Raw genomic sequence first — 21,654 nt, 5'->3', positions numbered from 1 at the left:
GAGGAAAGGGGATGCCAGGATCTCCGGGAATTCCCGACTCATCACGGCTGGGTTACGATAAACAACAGCAATCAGCTGAAGCCCAGACCTGGCCGCGCTGCGGGAGGAGCCTCAGAGCAGGGCAAAGGGAAAACTGCTGTGCCCAGGCCGGCAGCCCCTGTGCAGCGAAGGCGGGGAAGTGGCAGGTGCAGGCTCAGATCACGACTCACCCTTGGGGGAATTCACGTGGGATATTTCCCTGCCGAGGCGCTGAGCTCCGGGGGAGGAACGTGGGAGGAGGGAGAACGAAGCTAGCAGGGGACAGGAAGCTGGCAGGGAGCACCGAGGGCAGAGTGGGGCTGGAAGCTGCTGGATTTATTTGGTTATTGATTTGTTTACGGGAGCCCAAGTAACCGTGTCGGCCAACGACACGGACCCCCACTGGGGCTCACCTGCCTCTGCTCCACCAGAGCGTTCCTCCTCCTCCAGGCAGCCTTCTTCCCCCGGCCAGCCCTCCCGAGCGCCCGCCTTTCCCGTCACAGCGCGGCTTCTCCACCCCGGCCCTCGCTCCCTCCTGGCACGGCCCCCCTGGGCCTCCCCCAGTCCTGCTCCGCCTTCACAATGACGTCCTGCACCGCCTTCTCCACCTGGCTGCACAGCGCTTCGGCCAGCTCCACCCGATCGGCCGCCGCCACCTCCTGTGCAGCCTTTGCTAGGATACCCCGCAGAGCCACTTCCACCTGGGCATGCACGGCCCTCGTCAGCTGGCTTAGTACGGGGAGCCTCTGGGCCTGCTTAGCCCTCTCCAGATCCTGCATGGCCAGCACCAGGATAGTGTGCACAGCCGCAGCCACTTGCTCATACACCTGCTTCAGGACGGGCCCGGACACCGCCTGGGCTTGGGCCGGCTCGCGTGCATCCTTCGGCCAGTTCTTTCCCTGGGCCTGCAAAGCCTTCAGCTGGGCTTCTGCAGTGCTGGCTTGGAGCTGCGCAAACCGGGCCTGGAGCCGGGCCACGTGCACGAGGATCTGCGGAAGATGGAAGAGGGTCTGCGTGGTGTTCGCCGGGGCCTGCAGAAACCTGGCGGGGGCCCACGCCGCAGCCTGCACCTGGGTGTCAGTCAGCACATCTTCCCACGCTGCCTGCACCTCGTCCCAGTCAGCCCTCACCTCTTCCCAACCAGCCCGCAGCTCAGCTTGTCGCTGCACCTCGGCCTGAATATGGTCCAGGCGATCGCCGATGCTCTGGTCCCCAGGGGCTCTGATCTGGCCTAAGGGAACCTTTCTCCACCCCTAGCAGAGAGAATAGAATGAAAACGGAGGGGTGAGGCTCCTTAACTCCGTCCCTCTCCTCAAGCCCCCTTTCCTTCCTCTGGCTTAGCAGCATCTGTTCGAGTCTGGAGGCACCCCCCACGCCCTCTCCAGGAGCAGATGGAGAATGAACCTCCCAGGGTTTTATTGCCCGTGCCTGGGAATTACGCAGAGGGGGTTGGTCTGCATTGGGAGGGTCACTGTGTTACGCACAAGTGGAGGGGCGCAGTTAGCCAACAGTGCAGACAAGAGCAAGTGTGGGGTCAGCGCTGCTGGCACGAGGGTGGACATGCCGGCAATGCTGGACGCTAGGCCTTGTCCACGCTGCCAGGTGAGCCACTGCCAGCAAACGTGGCCCAACACTCCCTTGGAATGCAACAGAGACTCACGTGGCAGCAAGCTCACAAGGAGACGGAGGGTCCGTCCGTCCCAGGTCTGAGAGCCAGGCAGAGAGGAAACTCCAGGAATTCCAGACTCAGCGCATCTGGTTTTAAAAAGCAACTAGACTGGCATTAAAAAAAGAGCCTCGGCTCAGCCCCCGGCCCCGACGGTAGCCAGGGTGGCGGGAGGTGCCCCAGAGTGGGGCAAGGGGAAAGCCGCTGTGCCCAGGACGGCAGCCCCCCCACAGCAAAGTTAGGGCCAGGAGATGCTGCAGGGCAGGAGAGGCCTCGAGAGCTGGGTTTTTACAAAACATGGCTTGTGAAGCTTGAAATGGGAGTTGCTCCTTGAGCTCAGCGAGTGCAGTGCTGAGACCAGGAGAAAGGAGGAAAGAGTCGATGAACAAGCACTAGACTAGACAGCCGGCCTGGAGAGTCGGTGGCGATGCCTGTCCGAACAGCTTGTTTATTTGTAAGGAGTCCAAGCAGCAGGTCATATTATCTCCCGGTCCCTGCTAGCCCTTCCTGTGCACCTGGCCGCGCCTTCTCTAATAGCGTCTAGCATTACAACGCTCCCATCACCCTTTCTTTTCCGTCCTGGGCAGCCAGCTGGACTTTCTGGTCTTCCAGCCCAGCTTTCTGGTCTTCCAGCCAATCTTCTTGGTCCTCAGGGCCCAGGGAGGCTTTGCCTCCCCACCAGCCATCCCCTGAACCTCCAGCTGCTCCTGTGGGGCCTGCAGCTGGTCCCACAGGGGGTCTTCCACAGGCGTGGCCTGGTCCTGCTGGAGCTCGCCTGCGTCGTCGTGCACAGGCCTCACCCCATTGCCCCGGAGCTTGTATGTGGATTTGGCCACTTGGCTGGGCCCAAGGCCACCCCGGTTTTGCTTCTCCCTTGCGGCCTTCACCTCCGGGTCCTGTGCGGGACTCACCTCGCTCAGGACAGCCACCAGCTCGGCCTGCACAGCTGCCAACTCAACCTGAGTCTGCTCGTGGCTGGCTCTCAGCCTGGCCCTGGCCACGTGGAGCTGGCACTGAATGCAGCCCAGCCTCGCCACGATGCTCTGCTCCATGGGGGCGCTGATCCACCCCTAGGAAACAGAACAGAGACTGAGCGGGGAGGCCCCTGGATCATCCACTCTGCCCCACTGGTACATGGCCCACCTCCCCTTGCCTGCCCCTGAACGCCGAGGGGTAGGTCAAACCCACCAGCTCTCTAAAGGCCTAAGAGCCCTGGGCTAAGCGTTCATAGGCTGATGAGACGGAGCTGCCTTCAGGCCTAACTGAGAACCTTTCCCTGGCTGTCGGGTTGGAATCCAGACAGGCAGGTCCCCGCTGGGAAGGAGCAGATGCTGGCAGCGCGAGATTCCCTGCCAGGCAGGGTGGGGACAGGGTGTTCCAAGTCCCTACACACCATCATGGGCAGAGATCAGCCCCTGGTGGGAGTGTGTGCGGGGATTGCTGCGAGCGAGGGCTTGGGGGGGGAGGGGGGGTGGCCAGCCTGCAAGAAGCTGGTGGGTTGGGGTCAGGGGACCTGCCGTACACAAGCCTTCCTCCTCCACAGAGGGGTCCCAGTAGGACCAGGGGGCCGTTCCTGGCTCCAGGTGCAGGTGCTGGCAGGGCATTTGCCCCATGGTGACTGGCTGATGCGTTTATGTGGGGTCTGGGGCAGACGCTCCCTGGGCAGGAAGGCTGGCACCTGGTTGCATTTCGCCAGCCTCCGCCCTTCGAGCCAGCTGGGCTTCGTGCTCCTGCGTCGGCATCTCCCTGGGGCAGCGCGGACAGGACCGAGCGGTCCTTAAACCGTCCGCCCCCAACTCTAGCCAGGTGCGACCGGCCAGAGCCATGTCCGCCTCGGGGGCTCCTTCTCCCCCTCCCCTCCCCCATGCAGGCTGGAGGGGAGTTTGTGGCTTTGGCGTCTGTCTGGGGAAATGGCAGCAGCTGGGTCTTACCACCACGTGTCCCCCCTCCCAGGGGCAGTGATGGCAGCTAGTTGTGGGGCAATCCAGTCCCTATAACATCCGGCCTTCCCCAGTCTCTGGGAGCAGCTTCCTTCCCCTCCCGGTGCAGCCAGTGTCTCCCAGCTGCCCGCTCTTCTAGAACCAGGTCCCTGTGACATCAGCGCCAGGCTGCTTGGGGCCTCGTTGCCCAGGCGGCCAACAGGGGTGAAGGGTCCCGCGGGCACAGCGATGGGCTGCCTCCGCCCAGCGCTCTCCTAGTGGTTAGAGTGGGGGACCAGCGCAGGACGCCTGGGTTCTACTGCAGCTCCGTCACTGATCCGCATGGGCATATTCCCCTCTCTGCCCTGCTCAGTGGAGCCAGCGAAGTGCCCCAACAGATGCGGGCGCAGCCCGTGTTTGGCGGCGGGAAAGTGGTGTGATTCAGGCATTGCCTTCTGTCCCCGTAAGGCTGCAGTGGATGCAATTACCCTGCGCTTCCCCGCGGTGCCGCTGAGCCCTCAGAGCGCACGGGTTGAGTCCGCAGCCTCCAATTCACTGCTGCCGCGGCCCAGTACTCCAGTAAGTCAGGGCCCTTCCACCAGTCGGCAAACTCCCCTTTCTGTGCCCGGAGCTGATCAGCAGTTCGCTCCAGCCCTCGCCCTCCATCTCAGCTTCTCTGCTCCTAACCTCGCCCCCTTCCCTTCCCTGTCCCCGCGCCCTTCACTTTCCTTGCCATTTCGCCAGCCTCTCCCACCTAAACCCACCCCCCAAACTCATGGCACTACCGCGTGCCTGGCTGCCATTGCATGGTTCACCCTGCCGGCGTGAGATCCCCCTCCCCACCCGGGGGCTGGGATCGGCCGCTCGTGAAGGCAGGGGCTGGCTAGTGCATGGCACAAACAGGGTCTCACACGGCAGGCTGGGCGTGCGTGTCTGTAGGCACCACTACAATAAACAGGCGGAATATTTTCTTAAATCAACGCAACTAGCTGGCCGGTGCGCTCACCGCGCTTGTCCACTTACCTTGGCTGCCATGCTGGCCCCGGCCCTGTTCCACCCTCGTCTGCTCTGCCTGCGATCAGGAGCGTGGTGCTGGCTGGGCGAGTTGCAGCGCGGGGGAGTTTGCTGGTTGTGTTTATCTCACATGCCTGGGATGCTGGGTGGGCATCGCGCTGCTAGCCCATGCTGCTGCTGCCTTCACGGCTATTGCTGCTCCAGCAAGCTTGGCCGATGCTAGCTCAGGCTGCTAGCCCTGCTGCCGTGCTCCGAGTGCTGTGGGCCGAGCTCACAAGCCCCCTCCTCGATCGTCCTCAGTCTCCACCCCTGCTGGGACGCCCGCCCCTCCACCCTGCCCTGGGGGTACAATGGCAGCGGGTGGGGGCAGGGCACTCTTGAAAGCCTGGCCTGCCGTGTAAGGCCCACCGCCCGCTCTGCGACCCTGGCGTTGTGCCAGCAGCTCCGCCGGGATGGGAGCCGCACACACAGCCCTGCTGGCATCCTGAGCCCTCGCCCCAGGCAGCCTGGCCGGCCCTGCCGCCCTGGGCCCGAACTGGGCTCCCGGCCCACCCAGCCACAGACAGGAGCTGTCGCCGCCTCCTGCCCGGGTCTGGCGATGGCCTTTCTCGTTAAGACTGCGATTAAGTCAAATTACTTGTCCCCCTCCACTCACCCCCAGCAAAGGCCCAAGCGTGCCCGCCCCGGGGGTTATCACAGCATAAGGGAGAGGGCTTTAGCACCATGCCCTTCACTCCGCTGTTGCACCCACACCACGGAGCAGAACATGGCGGCAGGTTTAGCTTTTGGCCCTGTAGCGGGGGGCGGGAGGAGAGGGGTGTCCTGGTCTGGTTTTGGGCCCATCTGCTGCCTCAGTTTCCCCCCAGTCAATTCACTGGCTCCCCTCCCACTGCGGCCCTCCAGCTCTCAGCATTGTTAGGGCATGGAGCCTGCCGGCAAAGGCCTTGGCGTTAGTACTGAGTACGGTGACCAATGTCCCGATTTTCTAGGGACAGGCCCGATTTTGGGGGCTTTTTCTTATATAGGCTCCTATTAACCCCCACCCCCTGTCCGGCTTTTTCACATTTGCTGTCTGGTCACCCTAGTACTGAGTCCAAAGGCCAGTCGTCTCCTCCCCGGGCACAGCCCTCCCCCCGATGGTTGTCCTCATTTAATGGCCACTTCACCCCTTCTCCTGGGCTTGGCTTTCAGCACTTCTAGGCCCCGGCCAGGCCTTTCCCCAGTGATGGGGTGGCTGCCCCACCTGTGGGGGAACCTGCACCCATCTTCTCCTACCTGCGTCCAGCCCTGGGACCGGCTGGCCCGTGACCCAACCGGCCCTGACTTTCCTTCCGAGGGGGCTCGTCCTATGGCCTGGTCCCCCACTCTTTTATCAGCGCCCCCATGCCCACATCTAGGCGCCCTCCCCCTGGCTGCCCCGGGCTCTCCCAACAGGCCTGGCTCCTGATCTCCGGTGCCCTCAGCCATGACCCTGGTACCCATTCCCTCCACCTGGGGCTGTGGCTAAACCTGGTACAGGTGAGGCTAAGCCCCCCACCCCCTTAAAGGGGCAGCGTGCCCTGTGAGAGCCCCTAACCAGCAGCACCTCCTGGGAGCAGGCGCCGTTCCCGTACAGCACGCCTGGGGCAGGCTGCGGCGGTGGGCAGAAGCGAGTCCATGCAGAGTGGGCTGCCCCCGAGCAGGGAAGGACAGACACGGGATCACCCCATGGACCTTTGCACCTCCCTCTGGGGCTGAGCCCCTTAGCTCCCCTGCCTCTGCCCTGCTCCTTGATTAGTGCTCCATTACCATCCAAATGCAAACCCCTCTCTGGTGCCCTGCAGGGGCACAGAATTCCTCTCCCTCCCCCCTGCCTTTGCCACGCAGCCTCCCTCCCTTGGCCTGTGTGTGTGGGAAGGGAGGTGCATGGCGGTGCCCTGCTCTCTACCACAAAAGCCTGTTCAGAGAGCGAGCGAGCGCTGGCTAATCAGCCCCGCGGTGATTCACCGTGTGTCACAGCTGCTCTCCAGAGGCCTGTTGCAAGGGCCCTTGTGAGCAGGCCCACGCAGTGGGCTGAGGACTCGGCTGGATCCTTTGGGTTAGATGGTCAAAAGCGCGCAGCTCCCACTTCAGCACCTGCCAGACGGAGCTCAGCTGGAAAACCGGCCCTGAGTTGTGTGCCAGCTCGCCGAGATCCCAGCCCACGGCTCCCTCTAGCGGGCCCAGGTCTGCAGCACCCTGGGCCTATCCAGCGGTTCTCCAACTTTTTGTAACACCGTGACCCCTGAGGGGGGCAATCCCCCCTTTGGGGACCCCTCTAACCCCTCACTACAGCGGCACCTCTTTACAGCTCCGGCAGGGGGCTGCACTAATGCAGTGGCCCCAGGGGGATTCAAACCTGCGCCCCCGGGGTTCCGAGACCACTGCTCTCACCCCTGAGCTATGGCGCCAAACCCCCCCGGCACAGGGAGGAGGTTGGTGAAGGCTGAGGCGCCAGCATCGTCCTCCCTGCTTTGGAGCTGAGCAGATGTGCTAGGTTTGCACGACCCCCGTCTCCATCCATCGTCTCCGTTCAGCTCCCTTGCACCGGCCCGTTCCCTGTCCCTCCGCAGAATCCCCGTCCCCGCAGCCTCACCAGCGAGAAGCGCCGTCCGGTTCTCTCTCAGCCTCCGTCCGTTTCTCTCTCAGCCTCCAGCCGTCTGAGCTGCACACTGAGCGGTGTTTGCCCTCGCCTGTCACGCGCCCTTCGTGGGAGGCTGTGCCCAAATGGCTCCCTTCGGTCAGCGAGCAAGGCTGGAGCACGTGTCTGGGGGTCACCCCTGCCCCATTCCTTGCAGGGCCTTTCATCCGCCCAGGCACTGGGGCTTGCAGCACAGACTCCAAGACAGCCCAGGGTCTCTAGGGCCGAGCCCGCCTCCTGGAAGAGGAGAGCAGCTCAAGAGGCAATGGGCTGTGGGGGTGGCCAGCCGTCCCTTCCCCGGGCTGCTGCAGCACAGCACAGAGGTACAGCTAAGGTCACTTATGTTGCCCTCCCTAAAGCAGCCCCACTGCGGCCTGAGCCCTGCCAGAGGCACCATCCTGCAGGGCCTGCCTGGATGGGGTAAGAAAACGCGCCCCAGCTACAAACACGCCAGTGTGCCCCAAGCCCCCACTGGCATGACCTAACTGCCACCCGGTGGCCAGAAGCATGAACTGCTACCGGGCACGATGGCTTGAGCTGGCACATCCCTGGCCGTGGTAATAGCAGAGACCACTTGTGGAAGGGACGTTCTAGCAAGGGCGGCTTCTGGCCCAGTCCTGGCAGGCTGTGCGGGGACGCGAGCTGCTTTGGAAGGGGTGGCGCCCAGCCCAGCAATCCCTCGCCCAATAAAAGACGCCCTGATGGTGGAGAGTGCTGCAAAAGGGATCCCGGGCCAGAGAAAGCAGGCTGCAGCTGCTCTCTGGCGATGCTGGTATCCCCTAGAGCCGGCTGGAGGAGGAGGGGAGACCCCAGCTAGACTCAGAGTATGCTTTGCCCATCCGGCTTTGGGGCTTTGCCCGCCCGGCTTTGGGGCTCTGCCGGCACATTTTGAGGATGCTAAGGGCCTCCCCATTTAGCACCTGGCCCAGCCACGCTACCCTGGCCAGTTTCCAGTGAGTATCGCTGTCTGGTTCCCCCAACCCCTCCTCAGCCAGCCCTAGGGGGCAGTGCATACAATTGCCCCTGCCAGCAGCTCTCCCTGTTACTGCTTAAACCAGCAGCTGTGATCAGACGCCTTTCAAAGGGATCGAAACCATCGGGCCTCCTTCTTCAACTGCGGGAAGGCTGGGGATGGGGGTGCTTTCTGCCCTCCCGCCCCCCTTACGTTGCAGCCCCTTCCCTCCCCAGCTGCAGCCACTCACTGGGGCTCTGACGCTCCCCCCTCCTCCATCCTGGCAGAGTCCTGGGCCAAGTGCTGTGGGGTAACCAGCACCTCTCACCCTGAGGTCACATGGCTGAAGAGTTAGTGTCACGGGACCAATGCGGTATCCGTGCAAAGAGCAGGCCTGTTCGACAGCCCCCAGCTGGGTTTGAGGGCAGCCTTGCTCCAGGTATGGAGACCACCCGTAGGCACGTCTACAGCTGCCCACTTGGCCAACACACCGGGGGCTTCCCCAGCTAAAAACACAAGAGCCAGGCCCTGGCCCGACCTCTATCGCTGTGGCTCAGGCACCAAAGGATTCCGGCAATGCGCACGGCCCAGGAGCATGCTGTGCGGGCCTCTCTGGACACACACGGGGGGACACAGCTTCATTAGACAGATTTATTTATGTACATGCTTATACACACACGTGTAGGCTTCAGTCTCATCTTCAGTGCTGTCTTGTTTCTTGTTCCAGTCCCCGTCGGTTTCACTCCCCCGCCCCACCCCGGCACAAGCTCGATGGGGGATGGGAGGGGGCACACACGACGCGGGGAGCTCTGCAGAAAAGACCCAGAGGGTGGCTCCAAAGAAGAATGGGGCCTGGGCCTCGGGGGGGAGGGGTCTGTGAGCCTTGCCCGGGCCCCCAGAAAGGAGAATCCAGGCATCACTGCTATGGCTGTGCTGTGCAGGGGGCAGCCCCTTACAGAAGGGAGGGAGTCTGCAGACAGGTGGGAAGGGGGGATATTTGCCCAGACTCCTGTTCTCTCCTGCTAGCTCTGAGAAACCAACCTAGCACCCTCACCAGCCTGCCCTCGCCCCAGCAAGAGCGAAGAGCCACCAATACCTCCAGCCCCATCCTAGGGCTCAGCGCTGCCCGGGCACAGCTTCCACCAACTCCACTGGGGCCCCACGGGCAGACCAGGGATGCCCAGTGCTGGGCTAAGGGTGCCAGGCAGCCTCCCTGAGCTGCCTATGCCAGTGCAAGGCTCTCAGCCAGCGACCAAGGGATTGGCAAAGGGGAGAATGAGGCTGGTGCTCCCCTAAAGGATTTCTGGGCCCAAGGGACACAAGCTGGCGAAGGGTTTTCTGCTCAAGCCCCTTCGGCCTGTGCTGCCAACACCCCCTGCTATTCCAACAGGCTGTTTACGAGCCGGCCTGGCCCAGGGGGTCTCAGCGCAGGGCTGGGAGTCAGGGGAGCTGGGCTGTATACCAACTTCCTGCATGACCTGGGGAGAGGATCCGTGCCTCAGTTTCCCCATCTCCAAACCAAAGTGCCAAAGCGCCTGTTGGATGCTGATTGTGAGAGGCTGGAGCGAGGCCTGGGAGAGGGAAGGAGAGAATCGAATTTCTGCAAATTTGCCCCCAAACCTAGAAAATCGCCTCGACCAGCGCTGGGGAACCGGGAGGCAGCCCATGCTGCAGAACCAGCACCGAGTCAGAACGAGACCCCTGCAGTGGGCAGGTGTGTCGGGGAGAAGATGGGTGAGGGGGGGCTGCCTTTAGACATACACAACCCAGAGCTCAAAAATGCGGTAGCAGGGAACACTCCCTCCCTTCAGCTTGTGTAACATACAGGGGGGCAGCATGTAGCCATGGGCATGGGTCCAGCGCAGGCTGGGTGTGTCCCTCTCTCGGCCTCAGTGGACACTTTCAGAAGAGCCGCCCCCCCGCCCCCCGTTCCAGCCTCCCGCAGGGCCCTGGCTTGGGGTGCGTCCTGCTTTCGAATCCGTCGCCGGGCCGGAGCCAGCGGCCGCGGGGCGTGAGCTGGGGTGGGGCAGGGTCACTTGACGTGCTCGGCGGCGTGGGAGGAGCAGTAATACTTCTTGTGGGCGATGAAGGTGGACAGGCTGCTGAACTTGATGTTGCAGAGGCGACAGTATCTGTGGTTGCCGTTGGGGACGGGGCTGGGCAGGGCCTTGCTGGGCGCGGTCTGCACGCTCTTGTCCGTGTAGCCGGGCGTGAGCCCAGGCTCCCTCAGAGCCTCAGGCACCGGTGACACGTTCAAAGGGGCGGCGGGCGAGACGGGCAGGCTGGGCCGGGGGGAGCCTGCGGGCAGGGGGCTGCCGTTGGAGGCCGAGGAAGCGGCGGGCTCCTTGCCGTTGAAGCTGTCCTTGCGGAGCCTGGCGAGGGGCTGGGGTGGGGAGGCCGCGGGCAGGGGCGGCAGGCTGCTCTCCGGAGCGCAGCCGGCCGGTGTCCTGGCGGCCGCTTGGAGCACGGCCTCTGGCAGTCCGGGGCCGGCTCCGAGGAGCCCGTGGGCGTTACGGAAGTGCTCGAGCAGGTCTCCCTTGACGGCCCCATTGAGTGGGCAGTAGGGGCAGCCGGCCAGCGGGACCTTGGCCCCCAGGAGGGGGAGGGCTTTGGGGCTGGTGTAGCGCTGCAGGGAGTCCACGCCGGAGGCACAGGGGTACGTGGCTGGCAGGGCCAGGGGTTTGGCCACCAGGGCCCCGGGGCTCGCCGACAGCACCGCCTTCTCCACCTTGACCCGCACCCCGTCGGGCTCCTCGCCCGGCACGTCCGGGCTCTCAGGGGCACCACTGCCCCGGCCTTTCGAGGGGGGGGGCGCGGGCCCCTTGATCTGGTGCAGCTGCTGCAGGGTGCCGGCCTGGAGGGGCACGGCGGGGCAGTAGTACTTCTTGTGGGCCAGGTAGCTGTCCAGGCTGTTGAAGCTGATGCGGCAGGCCGTGCACTCGTGGTAGTCCGCCAGGGGCGGCAGTGAGGCGGGCAGCACCTCGCCCTGCAGCCGGGGCTTCTTGCTCAAGTCAATGGGGCCGTCGGCATCGGGGCTGGAGCTGGGGGAGGGGGCGGCGCTATGGACCTTAGCCACAGAGATGAGAGCCGACAGCATGGGAGGGACCTCGGGCCGGGGGCCCCCTGCCAGCGGGTCTGCGGCGCCGGCCAGGCCCCCTGCCAGCTGCTCAACCAGGTGCTGGGCCGGTCCCAGGGCAGGGCTGGCGGCGCCGTGGATTTCGTAGAGCTTGCGGCGCTTGCGGGTGCGGACGGGCTGGTGCAGGAAGGGCACCTTGGGGGCGTTGGGCCGGCGCAGGGGCGGGTCGTGGCGCGAGGCGCAGTAGAAGCGCTTGTGCACCATGTAGGTCTCGTGGCGGCTGAAGCGGATGTTGCACGCCTCGCACACCGTCTTGCTGGGGTCGTCGTCCGCGTCATCCACCGAGCTGCTGGGGCTCTGGCTGTCCTCGCTGGCCCGGCTGGCCCCATCCGCCTCGGGGGAGCCTGCCTTGGCACCGCCCTCCTCCACCTTGATCTCCGGCTTGGCCTCTGTGGCAGGGGCAGGCGGGCTGGCGTCCCTCTCAGCCTCCCCTTCCTGCGAGGGCGGCCCCTGGCCTTCGACGGCAGCGGGCGGCTGGGGTGAGAGCAGAGCCCCGGGCGTGGCCGGGCCCTTGGGGGTGGCGGGCGGGGCTTTGGCCTTGCGGGCGCCGGGCGGGCTGTCCTCGGCCAGGTGGCGGCTGGAGCAGTAGAGGCGCTTGTGCACGTAGTAGTTGTTGATGTTGTTGAAGGTGATCTCGCACTCGAAGCAGGTGGCGCCCTTGGGCACCGGGGTGCTGGGGTAGAGGGCCGGGGGCACCGTGCCGTGCCCCTGCTTGAGCCGGCTGTGCACCAGTTCGGACATCTTGGCCAGGATCTCGGAGGCCTGGGGTACGACCGTGGCCTCGTGGCCGAACACGTACTGGGGCAGGAAGACGGTGCCGCCGGCTGTGCCCACCCCCGGCTCGCTGGGCACCGGGCTAGACCCCGGCGTGGGGCTGGCGATCTCCGACTTCACCTTCACCGAGTGCAGGCTGCGCGGGGACGAGGCCCTAGAGGAGGCTTCCGGCTCCGACCTGGGGCTGGCAGCCGGCTCTGCCGGGGGGGTGCCTTTGGCCACCTCACCCTCCCCTGCGGGGCTGTCCGTGGGCTCCTCCTTGATCCTGAGGGGTGGTGCCACCTCACCCGAGGAAAACGAGGCTGAGGGGCAGCCTTCTGCGTGGGGGGGCCTGGCCTCGCCGTTCTCCACCTCGTCCGCCAGGGACGGCTTCACCGCCGGGGGGTTGGCAGGGGACTCCGGCTGTGCCAGGGCCGATGTGGGCTCTGCCCCTCCGAAGACAGCGGGCAGCGGGCCATGCAGTACCACGTGCTGCCGGAGGCTGGCCAGGCTGTCGGCCACGGAGCCGCAGAGGCTGCACTTCAGGATGGGGGTCCCGCTCGGCTGGCTCGTACCTGTCAGCGGGGAGGGAATGGGGGGATCAGTGTGTGACTCCTGTGAACTGTGGGGGCTGAACAGGCCCCGTGCCCCACCCCAGCCCCCTCAGTGGGCAGGAACCACAGGCCCAGCCCACGTGGCAGCGTTTCTTAGGGCCGGGAGATTCTCCTCCCTCCCACCCTGCTGGATCCCATCTGGAGTGAGTGCAGGGCGCTCAGTGACCCAACCCCACTGGCCAGGGGCCTGGAGCGGACAGCGCTGCCTGGCGAGGGGCACAAGCTGGGGGCCTACAGGACATGCCTCTCTGGATGGCAAAGGTCTGCCCTGCCCCAGGGCCAACTCTGCCCCAGGGTGCCAGAGTTCCCATGGGCCTGGGGGGCAGGGCAGGGGCAGGGTAGGTGCCCTGCGAGCCTGAGTCAGCCCGGGGGTTAAATCCGCCTGGCAGCTGAGACCCCAGACCCAGCTCTCCTGTCCCCTGGAAGCCTCTGTAGGGAATCACTAGGGAAGGGCCGGGCCATTTCCCAGGGCCCCTGGTGCTGATCGTTTGCTTCGCTCGTCAGTTTCAATTTCCGAGGGGTTCTGCACAAACAACCCCCGCCATGCGGGTGATCACAGATCATTTCGATCCAGTTTGGGGCCAGCCCTTTGTCCCCACTGGCACGAGGCAATTCCAGCCGGGGAAGCCCAGCCCAAGCCAGGAGCTCCAGCGGCTCTGGGTACAATTGACACAGGCAGACGAGTTGGGGCAGGGCGGGGGAACAGACTGGCTATGGGCCAGGAAGTTTAACATCGGCAATGACGCCCCTCAGTGCCTCTGGGCTCCCCATGCCTGGCAGACGAAGGCCAGCTCTGCCACCCTTGGGCACGCCGGGCCTGGCACAAGAGGGGCGACACAGCGGGAGGGGACTCACCTGGCGCCAGCGGCTTGGCGGCTGGGAGCCCGGGCCCAGGGGAGTACACCTCGCCCTTGGAGCCTGGCTGGCAGATCATGTGGTTGGTTACCAAGTGGCTGTACAGGATGTCCCGGGTGGTGGAGATAAAGCCGCAGCTGTGGCAGACTCCTGCAGTCACAGGAACAACGACAGGAGAGGAAGAGCTGTGAAGGCCATCGCTGCCGGCGAGCTTCCCAGCGGTCGCGCGGGGCTCTGGCCGTGCTGCAGCTAAGGGGCGTGATGGCGGCGCGCTGCCAGCTTGGGGCGAGCTAGCTCAGGTCCCAGCAGCAGTGAAGGCACAGCCGCCTAGGCCAGCCGGCTGAGCACGTACCCAGGCTCCCAGCCGTGGCTCCGTGCGGGCAGCGTAGACATCCCCACTCCCACTCAGCACTGCGAGAGCTCTGGGGCAGGGGAACTGCGCTGTTCGTATTTCCAGCTGGGGAGAGTCCCGGTCTGACGCCCTGATCCCCCCAAGCTGGGCTCCCAGCTCCTTCTCCTTCCCCAGCCCGTCGTTAAGCAGAGCCTCAGCGTGCAGCTCCCTGCTGCGTGGCGAGCCAGCCACAGGGGACCCAGAGCCCAGCCGAGGGACCCACCGTTCAGAGTGTCCGTGTGCACCTTCAGGTGACGCTCACAGTTGGCTTTCGTGGTGAAGGCGGAGAGGCAGATCAGGCACACGAACGGCCTCTCTCCTGAAAGGCAGAGGGACGGGTGTGAGAACAGGTGCTGCTCCCTGCCCCCATCAGAGCCTGCGTGCCCAGGCCCCTGGGATGCCCGGCAGCGAGACCCCAATGCAATGCAGCCCCCCTCGGCCACAGAGCTAATGGGAGCGGGGGCACTGTGGGCATGCGGGTCTCAGGGCTTTGAGGGGGACGACTGGGAGGTCCCGGTGTTAAAGATGGACGCATGGCAGTGCAGTGATGAGGCACTGCCAGAGAGATGATTGACAGCTCCCCAGTGGGGCAGCCCCGCCCTGCCCCTGGAGGATGCAATGGGCTCACTGCTCATTTGGCTCCATGTGCCAAGGGAAGCTGTGCCTGGGGGCGTGGAGGGGTCACGGGCTGGCTGGCCTCACCCCGACCAGAGGCTGCAGTCACACGGCCAGGGGGAGAAGGACAATTCCGGCTTGCAGAGAATTGCCGAATCTCAGCATAATCCTCTGTGACCGGGGATGACCGGTCTCTGCCCAGCTCCACGAGGCTCCGGGACGTGTGGCATTCAACGCCAGCATGGCACCTCATCCCCCCACCCCGGGCGGGGAACGGCTAGAGCCACCGCCAGCCACAGGCCTGGGAGGATGTATGACAGCACAGGCTGCGATGGGTTGACATGAGTCTCTCTCTCTCCCTGCTAGGGAACAAAGCAGGAGGCGGCACAGGAGGATTCACGGCCCGCAGACCTGTGCTTTGATCCTGCCCCCAACGATCCGGAGGCTAAAGGCTTTCCCTAGCATCACAGCCCCCTGCCCTCGAGCCAGCCAGCCCGCCAGCCTGGCTTGAAGCTACACACCCTCGAGCCCTGTGCCACCTCCCTGGGCCTCGCCCTTACCGCTGTGACTGCGCATGTGAATCTCCAGGGAGCTGGCGCTGGGGCAGCTCTTCTTGCATTGCGGGAAGGGGCAGACGCGCTCGTTGGGGTAGGTTTCCTTGGGCTTCTCGTCCACGGCGGGCGAGCTGGAGCTCTGGCGGCTGGCGCAGTAGTACATGAGGTGGGCCTGCAGGTTCCGCTCGCTCCGGTACCAGATGCCGCAGTCCTTGCAGGGGAAGACATCCTCTGCCAGGGGAAACCGCGTTAGACAAACAAGGGGAGCAGGGCAGAGGTGATCATGAGTCCCCTCCCTCGAGCCCAGGGCAGATCCTGGCCAGGGTGGGCCCAGCAGGGTCATGGAGCGTCCTGTCTAGGGAACGGGCCAAGCATCTCCCCGGGACACGCTCCTTCCGATGGCAGTTGGTGGAAAGGGTTAATTAAATGCTACTTTACACGAGCAGCACTTCTCTATCCTTCCTCCACCTCAGAGACCTGCCCAGACCCTATTCAACCCCCGACCCTGGGAGCTAGGTGCCACTCAGTTTTAGAGATAGGGAAACTGAGGCCCAGTTCAGGGGAGCATCGCCCGGGGCAGAGCTAGGAACAGCACCCAGAGCAGACCCTGCTCATGGCATGAAGCTGGGGGATGATCTGTTGCCCTGGATTGCTGGAGGGCAGGGTCCAGCCTGATCGCTCTAGGGGTGGTGAATTCTGTGATGCAGGCGGGTGTCTGCCGGGAGCCAGGCGGAGGACGGCTGGATCGTTTCCCGCAGAGTTGCCCGGTGGCCGCTGCTGACTTACTGTTAACGACAGCTGTGGCCAGGATGGCTGCCATGCCCGCCTGCTGGGGCAGAAGCTGTATGTCCGCATGCAGCATGGCTGGGTAGGTGGAGTCCCCGGGCTCCGATTTCACAGTGTGGTTCGGGATGCCCTGCGGCTCGGCCATAACAAAGGCACTCAGCAGCTCCTTTTCCACAATGGCCTGGGTGGTTTTGCACCAGATCAATTCACCTAGAAGGCAAAGCTTTGGTTACAGGAGTGCTGAGCATCATCTCCCCGCCCCAGTGCCCTCTGCCTCAGTGCCGGGAGGGGACGGGCAAAGAGAAAACCTCTCCATCTAGGGACAGATCAATGGTGCAATGACCTTGAAAGCCTGGCCAACGTAGCACACAGTGGATGCCCCACAGGAAAGGGTAAATACAGCACACATAGCACCTCACTGTGTAGCACTATGCAAGGGGAGGACACTTCTTCCTGACCCCAACTGATGATCTACTTATGCCCTGAAGCATGAGGATGGATGCCCCCAGAAAGCTTCTTTTAGCAAGTGTGACTGCAGGGGCTGCCTGAGCCCGACAGAATGGGGATCCCTTAAAGCTGCTCTGGCTCTGTGTGCTCAGAGCTGCAATGCCTTCTGGATAACAACATGCAAATGAGAAACGCCAGATTGTTTTAAAGGCGCAAAACAGCTGCCTCCCCAGCATATAGCACAGACTCTGGAAAACCAGTTCTACCCTCTGATCCCGTCTGCCCAAGACAAATTGCCGAGCGTTGAGAGGTGAGCTTACAGACGCCAAGGGTTTCAGCTGCCTTTGTACAGTAGCTCGTAATACCCACAATTGCCTGGAGGTGGCAGTGTCAGCACGTGCTGAGGCTTAGCTGATTTTAGTGGCCTATTCACACTTTAGGCTGGATTTCTCCCTGCCCAGCCGCTAATGGCCTGCAAACCAGGGAGCCACCAGGAGGGCCCCTCTCCAGGGGAACAGTTGCCCGGCCGCCAGGAGACCGGGGAACAGTTGCCCCAGGACTTCTAGCTGTGGAGTGGAGAATACAGATGGTGGGGGAGATTGATGTAGGGCAGTGGGGAGAGATGGGACGGTGACTAGATGGGAACGAATAGCTCTGTCCCCCTCCCATCCCAGGAGCCTTCCCTCCCAGCCGCGCTCAGCCCACTTGTCAGCGAGCGCCTTGGCTCTATAAAGAGGATGGCGGCCCTGTGGCTGGCACGACACACCCACGTCGTGGGCACAGTGAGCCGTGCTCCCTGCCCACGCTGGGCTTCTGGGGACACAGCCTAGCGAGCCGGGAGTTCCAGTCGCAGCCAGCTTTCTGCCACTGAGCTCTCCCACAGCGAGCCGCAACCTGCAGGCACAGGGCGTGGACTGGAGCAGGGAACCAGCCAGTGAAACTGACCAGAACCAGAGCGTGAAACTGACGGGCGCTCATTTGCCTGCCTGAGCCGAGTGACGGGCAGGACGAGATGAGCAGTAGCCGCAGTTACTTTCTGAAGGAGTGTGTTTCTGGGGGGAATAAATCTGATTTTCAGGGTGACGCTGGCCCTTTAAACGTGAAAGGTCCCCAGTGGACAGGATGTGGCAGGTGCGAGAAGAGGCCAGGTGGCTTGCTACACAGCGTGTGTAATACCAACCCTTCCTGTAGATCACCGAGTTGGCGTCGGCTTCTCCGGACACCAGGGACAGCCTGGACAGCCAGCAGCGCTCGTCCCCCAGCATCAGCGTCACAGGCGGACTCTGCCAACAGGGAAACACAGGAGAGAAGACGCGAGTGAATGTAGGGCGGTCGCTGACCCATCCCAGCAGGGAGCAAAACAAGCCCTCACCCAGCTACCTCTGTGGGTACCCACTCGCCTGTGCCCCAATGGTAAGAGCCCAGCCGTGGGAGTCCTGGGGGTGGGGGACACACAGAAGGAGGGGAGGGCCCCAGGAGTCGAGCTCCTCCTGGACACAGGTCTCACGTTGAGATTGGCAGGATATGGGGACTGTATAAGCCCCACCCCCATTCTGTACGTGGGTGCTGCTGTCACAAGTCCTCCTGGGGTGCTGAGGCGTGTGAAGTGGCACGCGTGGGCTCTACGGGGATTGATGCGGGGGAGAAGGGGCTGCTGGCCAGGGCAGCATAGGGAGCTGGAGAGCTCTGGGGGCACAGAGCTGCCAGCACTACTGTAACCCCCCCGCCGCCCAGGGAAGCTCAGGCCCAGGCAGCTGTGGGGTGTAGAGCAGCAGGACAAGGCCACGCCATGGGGGTGGCTGTAGAGGAGACAGGCTGGGGGAAGAGACGGTCGGGAGGGGGCACTGACTCGCCTAGCTGACCTACTCAAAATTGGACTCGTTCGCATCAAACATTTCAATGTCTCCGTGAGCATTTACGGTAGGGTACGTGCATGCTTGGATACAGGCCCACACGTACATACAAGACACCCCTGCGTCCCCAGCGTACGGGCCGCTTGCTGCAGAACTCGGCCCTAGGATGAGCTGTTGCATGCACACTACCCGCCACTGAGGTCATCTCGTCTGGCGGCCGAATCGCACTGACTCCCGAGAGTCACTCCTGACCCAGGCCCCTCCGTTCCCCAGACCTTCGGGATCCCCTCCCTGCCCTGCCCCGAGTAGCTGGGTGCTGGGTCTGAAGCCATTCTGGGTATGGAAGATGCAGCCAGGCACCAGCCCAGGTTACCACTCAGCAACAGTGCAGCATTTGCATCGGCCAGTCACTGCTGCAGCATCAAACAGGGACAGATGTGCGGGGTCTGAGAGCCCTCGGGGTCCTCTCCTGTCACACCAGCCTCAGGGCCTTGGATCGGGACAGCCTCAGCACCGAAGGGTGGAGCCCCCACCCCGACTCCCCCACGTGCACCTTCGTTCCACTCGGAGGTAGGTGGGCTCGTCTCGGCCCCCCTCTCCGCAGTCCTGGAACAGCTCCCAGCAGCGCCCTCCCCACAGAGCGGCTGGGGAACCCCTCCCCTTTGATTGACCTCGGCCCCGTTCCCCAGAGCCAGCCCTGCTGATTGTCCCACGAGGTGAGCCCAGGGCATTGAAACGCTTCACCTAGGTCCGTGCCTGACCAAGCTACGCTGCACATGGATCCAGATCAGCCCCTCCCCCTGGCCCACTGCCATTATGGGCATCAGCAATACTGCAGCGTGCCGTGCAGGCCGCTGGCCAGCCGCCCCTCCGGCACCACGCGCTGCTGGCGTGCTCTGCACTCGCGCTGACAAGCATGTTATTTCCTCTCCTGCTTAACTCGGGGTCTAACAATCCCGCGTGCCCCCTGCGCAGGAAACACTCGCATCACCCCTGGCCTCGGCGTAGCGCCAGTGACGGGGGCAGGAGAAGGGGGAGTGTGGAGAAGGGAGGGACTGTCTTTGCTTGTCCTGATGTTAGCAGGATTCCAGAAGGCATCTGCCAGCAGGGGTGGGCATCACAGAGCACTCTGCATCCCCGGGCCCTGGGTTCACATGCCACGCACTGCCGCGGCCTCGGGGATCCGACGGGGGCGAGAAAACGTTTGCACAGGCCACGTGGTGGCAATAGCAGACCATGAAGCACCGGGGCCCGATGCTGCCCCCAACGCCGTGGCAGGGGGCAGCCCTCTGCCTTGTGGAACCCACCCCGGCCATCATGGGCATGGGGGAGACGTGGTTGTGTCACGCTGACCCTTCCTGACTAAACACGCCCAAGACACCACCTCTGTGTACAGGAAAAGGCCCAACAGGACACGTGGGACCCCCCCACCAGAGCCAGTTACACGCAGCCCCACCACGCCCTTCCGAAAGGCGGAGAGACGGGCCTGGCCTCCACTGGGCCTGTCGGCCGATAACCAATGGCTCTGCCGGCGGGTCGGGGAGAGGAGTCCCGAGCGAGGGGCCTGGCTGATCACGAAGAACGCTGGCGCCCACAGGCCTGGCTGGTCACATCTGCCATGGCCAGACCACGAGGAGAGATGGTGCCTCTCCAAGGGCTGGAGCCCACACCATGGAGGGTTTGCACAAGGGGAGCCTGCCTTTTCCAGCTGCCCCTGTGGGCCCCGCCAGACAAGCTGGAAAGCGCAGAGGGAGGCTGGCCTCAGAGCCAACCCCCCAGAACAGCTCAGCTAAGATCTAGCGCTTGGGGCATCGGCCAAGCTGGGAGCCTCACTGAGCACCGTCCTCACGCGCCCCTTTGATCACAGCCCCATGAGCTTCTCTCACTGGGGACAGGGCCCTTGGGGGCAGCAGAGCCGGGCCGGCACTTCCCAGGGCGCCGGGGGCCTGCAGAACACATGCCTCCATCTGGGTAGCTTAACAAAGAGACGGTTAAAGGGTGGCTTGGCCACAGTAGCTACACGGGGAACCAATATTGAACCCAGCCGAGAAAGGGCTAACGCGGTCCAGTGGCTGGCAGCTGAAGCCAGACACATTCAGACTGGAAATGTACGTTTTTAGCAGCGAGAGTAATTAATCGCTGGAACAATTTACCAAGGGTCACGGTGGATTCTCCAGCACTGGCAGTTTTTAAATTGAGGCTGGGATGTTTCCCTAAAAGCTCTGCTCTGGGAATTACTTGGGGGCTGTTCTCTGGCCTGGGCTATACAGGAGATCAGAGATGATCACAGTGGTTCCTTCTGGCCTTGGAATCGAGGAGTTTATGGACTGACTGAAGGCAGCTGGCTCCGGCCCACAGCATCGTGCTGCTTTCGGGGCAGGGCCTGTATTTGTACAGTGCCTGGCACACGGGGGTCTGCTCCAGGATCGGGGCTCCCAGCCGTTACAACAATACAAAACCCAACAACTATCCCAGCAGTTTTCCAAGGAGCCTCCTCCCACCCATGACGGTGGGGTTAAAGCAGGCTCAAGCATGGGCAGAGGGACACAGGGATGCCCCATCTCCAGTGAGCCACACGTTTCCAGTCCAGCTTTATTCAGCCCACCAGTTACACACCAGCTTCTCCCAGGCGACGGGTGCGTGGCATCGTCCCGGAGCAGGCTGGCTGGCTCCCAAGCTGTGCCACCGGCGGCGTGAGCCCCAAGACAATGCACAAGGGGGAAAAGCACCAACACACACCACAGGAGTCGTGTCCTTTGGGGAAGGGCAGGGAGCTTACAAAGGGAAGGGGAGCTCCGAGGGGAGCTCCTCTGGAAGGGCCTCGGGGAAAGAAAGAGGCCCCAGCAGCCGGGATTCACCACCCCCGGCAAAGCGTCAGGGCTCCGGCAGCATCTGCCTCCCACTCCTCGCGTCTGGCCTCAGACCAGCTCTGCCTTCATGCGTCTCTAATGAATATTAATGAGCAGAGGAGGGAAAAAAAAATAAATCTGCCTGATCCTTCGATGGCTGCTGCGGTAACGATATGAAATCTAATTATTCGTCCCAATATTTCTAAACCCTCACACTCCGACTGACAGGCTTGGTCGGTTTAGGCCTTATCACCGCAAGGAGCAGAGTGCTCCTAGCGTGATAAAAACACACACACACAGACCCGCACACACAGTTTTTGCTGATGGTGCAGAAAGGATCCTAATTTTTTGTATCTATTTAAAAAAAAAAAGAAAAGAAAAGAAAAAGATGTAACGCCCGGAGCAATCCAAGGTCAGAGAGGCGGGTGGGGCTATGGAAATGAGGGGGGTTCACCCCCCCAGGATTGGGCAATGGAATGTGCTCATCTGTCCCACACCAGCGAGCCCAGTTAGCTGCAGATACTCCCACTGGCTTTTTCTGCCCCCTCCCCCAAACTAGAGGCAATCCCCAGC

At 63.3% G+C, this 21,654-nt stretch overlaps 2 protein-coding genes across 5 annotated transcripts in view; both read right to left on the bottom strand.

Moving 5' to 3' along the window:
* Positions 1-333: 333 nt before the first annotated feature.
* LOC120384711 lies at positions 334-3,751 on the bottom strand. Of its 3 annotated transcripts, XM_039503699.1 has the most exons (4): positions 3,616-3,751; positions 2,596-2,754; positions 1,149-1,271; positions 334-1,007 (listed from the first exon to the last, which is right to left on the bottom strand). In XM_039503699.1, the coding sequence occupies exons 2-4, from the start codon at positions 2,734-2,736 to the stop codon at positions 516-518; spliced, it is 756 nt and encodes a 251-aa protein (XP_039359633.1). In that variant the 5' UTR covers positions 2,737-2,754; positions 3,616-3,751; the 3' UTR covers positions 334-515. The 3 variants fall into 3 exon arrangements, with proteins under 3 accessions (XP_039359633.1, XP_039359632.1, XP_039359634.1); XM_039503698.1 differs by having other exon boundaries at positions 334-1,271; XM_039503700.1 differs by lacking the exon at positions 1,149-1,271.
* A 5,129-nt stretch (positions 3,752-8,880) lies between these two features.
* Positions 8,881-21,654, bottom strand: part of ZFPM1 (zinc finger protein, FOG family member 1) — a 124,745-nt gene continuing 111,971 nt past the window's right edge. For both annotated transcript variants that reach the window (XM_039503780.1, XM_039503779.1), the window contains 6 exons: positions 17,560-17,662; positions 15,933-16,142; positions 15,153-15,377; positions 14,201-14,296; positions 13,587-13,736; positions 8,881-12,692 (listed from right to left, as the gene is read on the bottom strand). In XM_039503780.1, the coding sequence (XP_039359714.1) occupies positions 10,261-12,692; positions 13,587-13,736; positions 14,201-14,296; positions 15,153-15,377; positions 15,933-16,142; positions 17,560-17,662 (3,216 nt within the window). In that variant the 3' untranslated portion in view covers positions 8,881-10,260. The remainder of the gene's footprint in view (positions 12,693-13,586; positions 13,737-14,200; positions 14,297-15,152; positions 15,378-15,932; positions 16,143-17,559; positions 17,663-21,654) is intronic.

The sequence above is a fragment of the Mauremys reevesii genome, linkage group 16 (genome assembly GCF_016161935.1).
Source record: "Mauremys reevesii isolate NIE-2019 linkage group 16, ASM1616193v1, whole genome shotgun sequence".
NCBI classification, from domain to species: domain Eukaryota; kingdom Metazoa; phylum Chordata; order Testudines; family Geoemydidae; genus Mauremys; species Mauremys reevesii.
The sequence above is the reverse complement of the archived record's forward strand: the minus strand, read 5'-3'. Positions and strand labels throughout refer to the sequence as shown.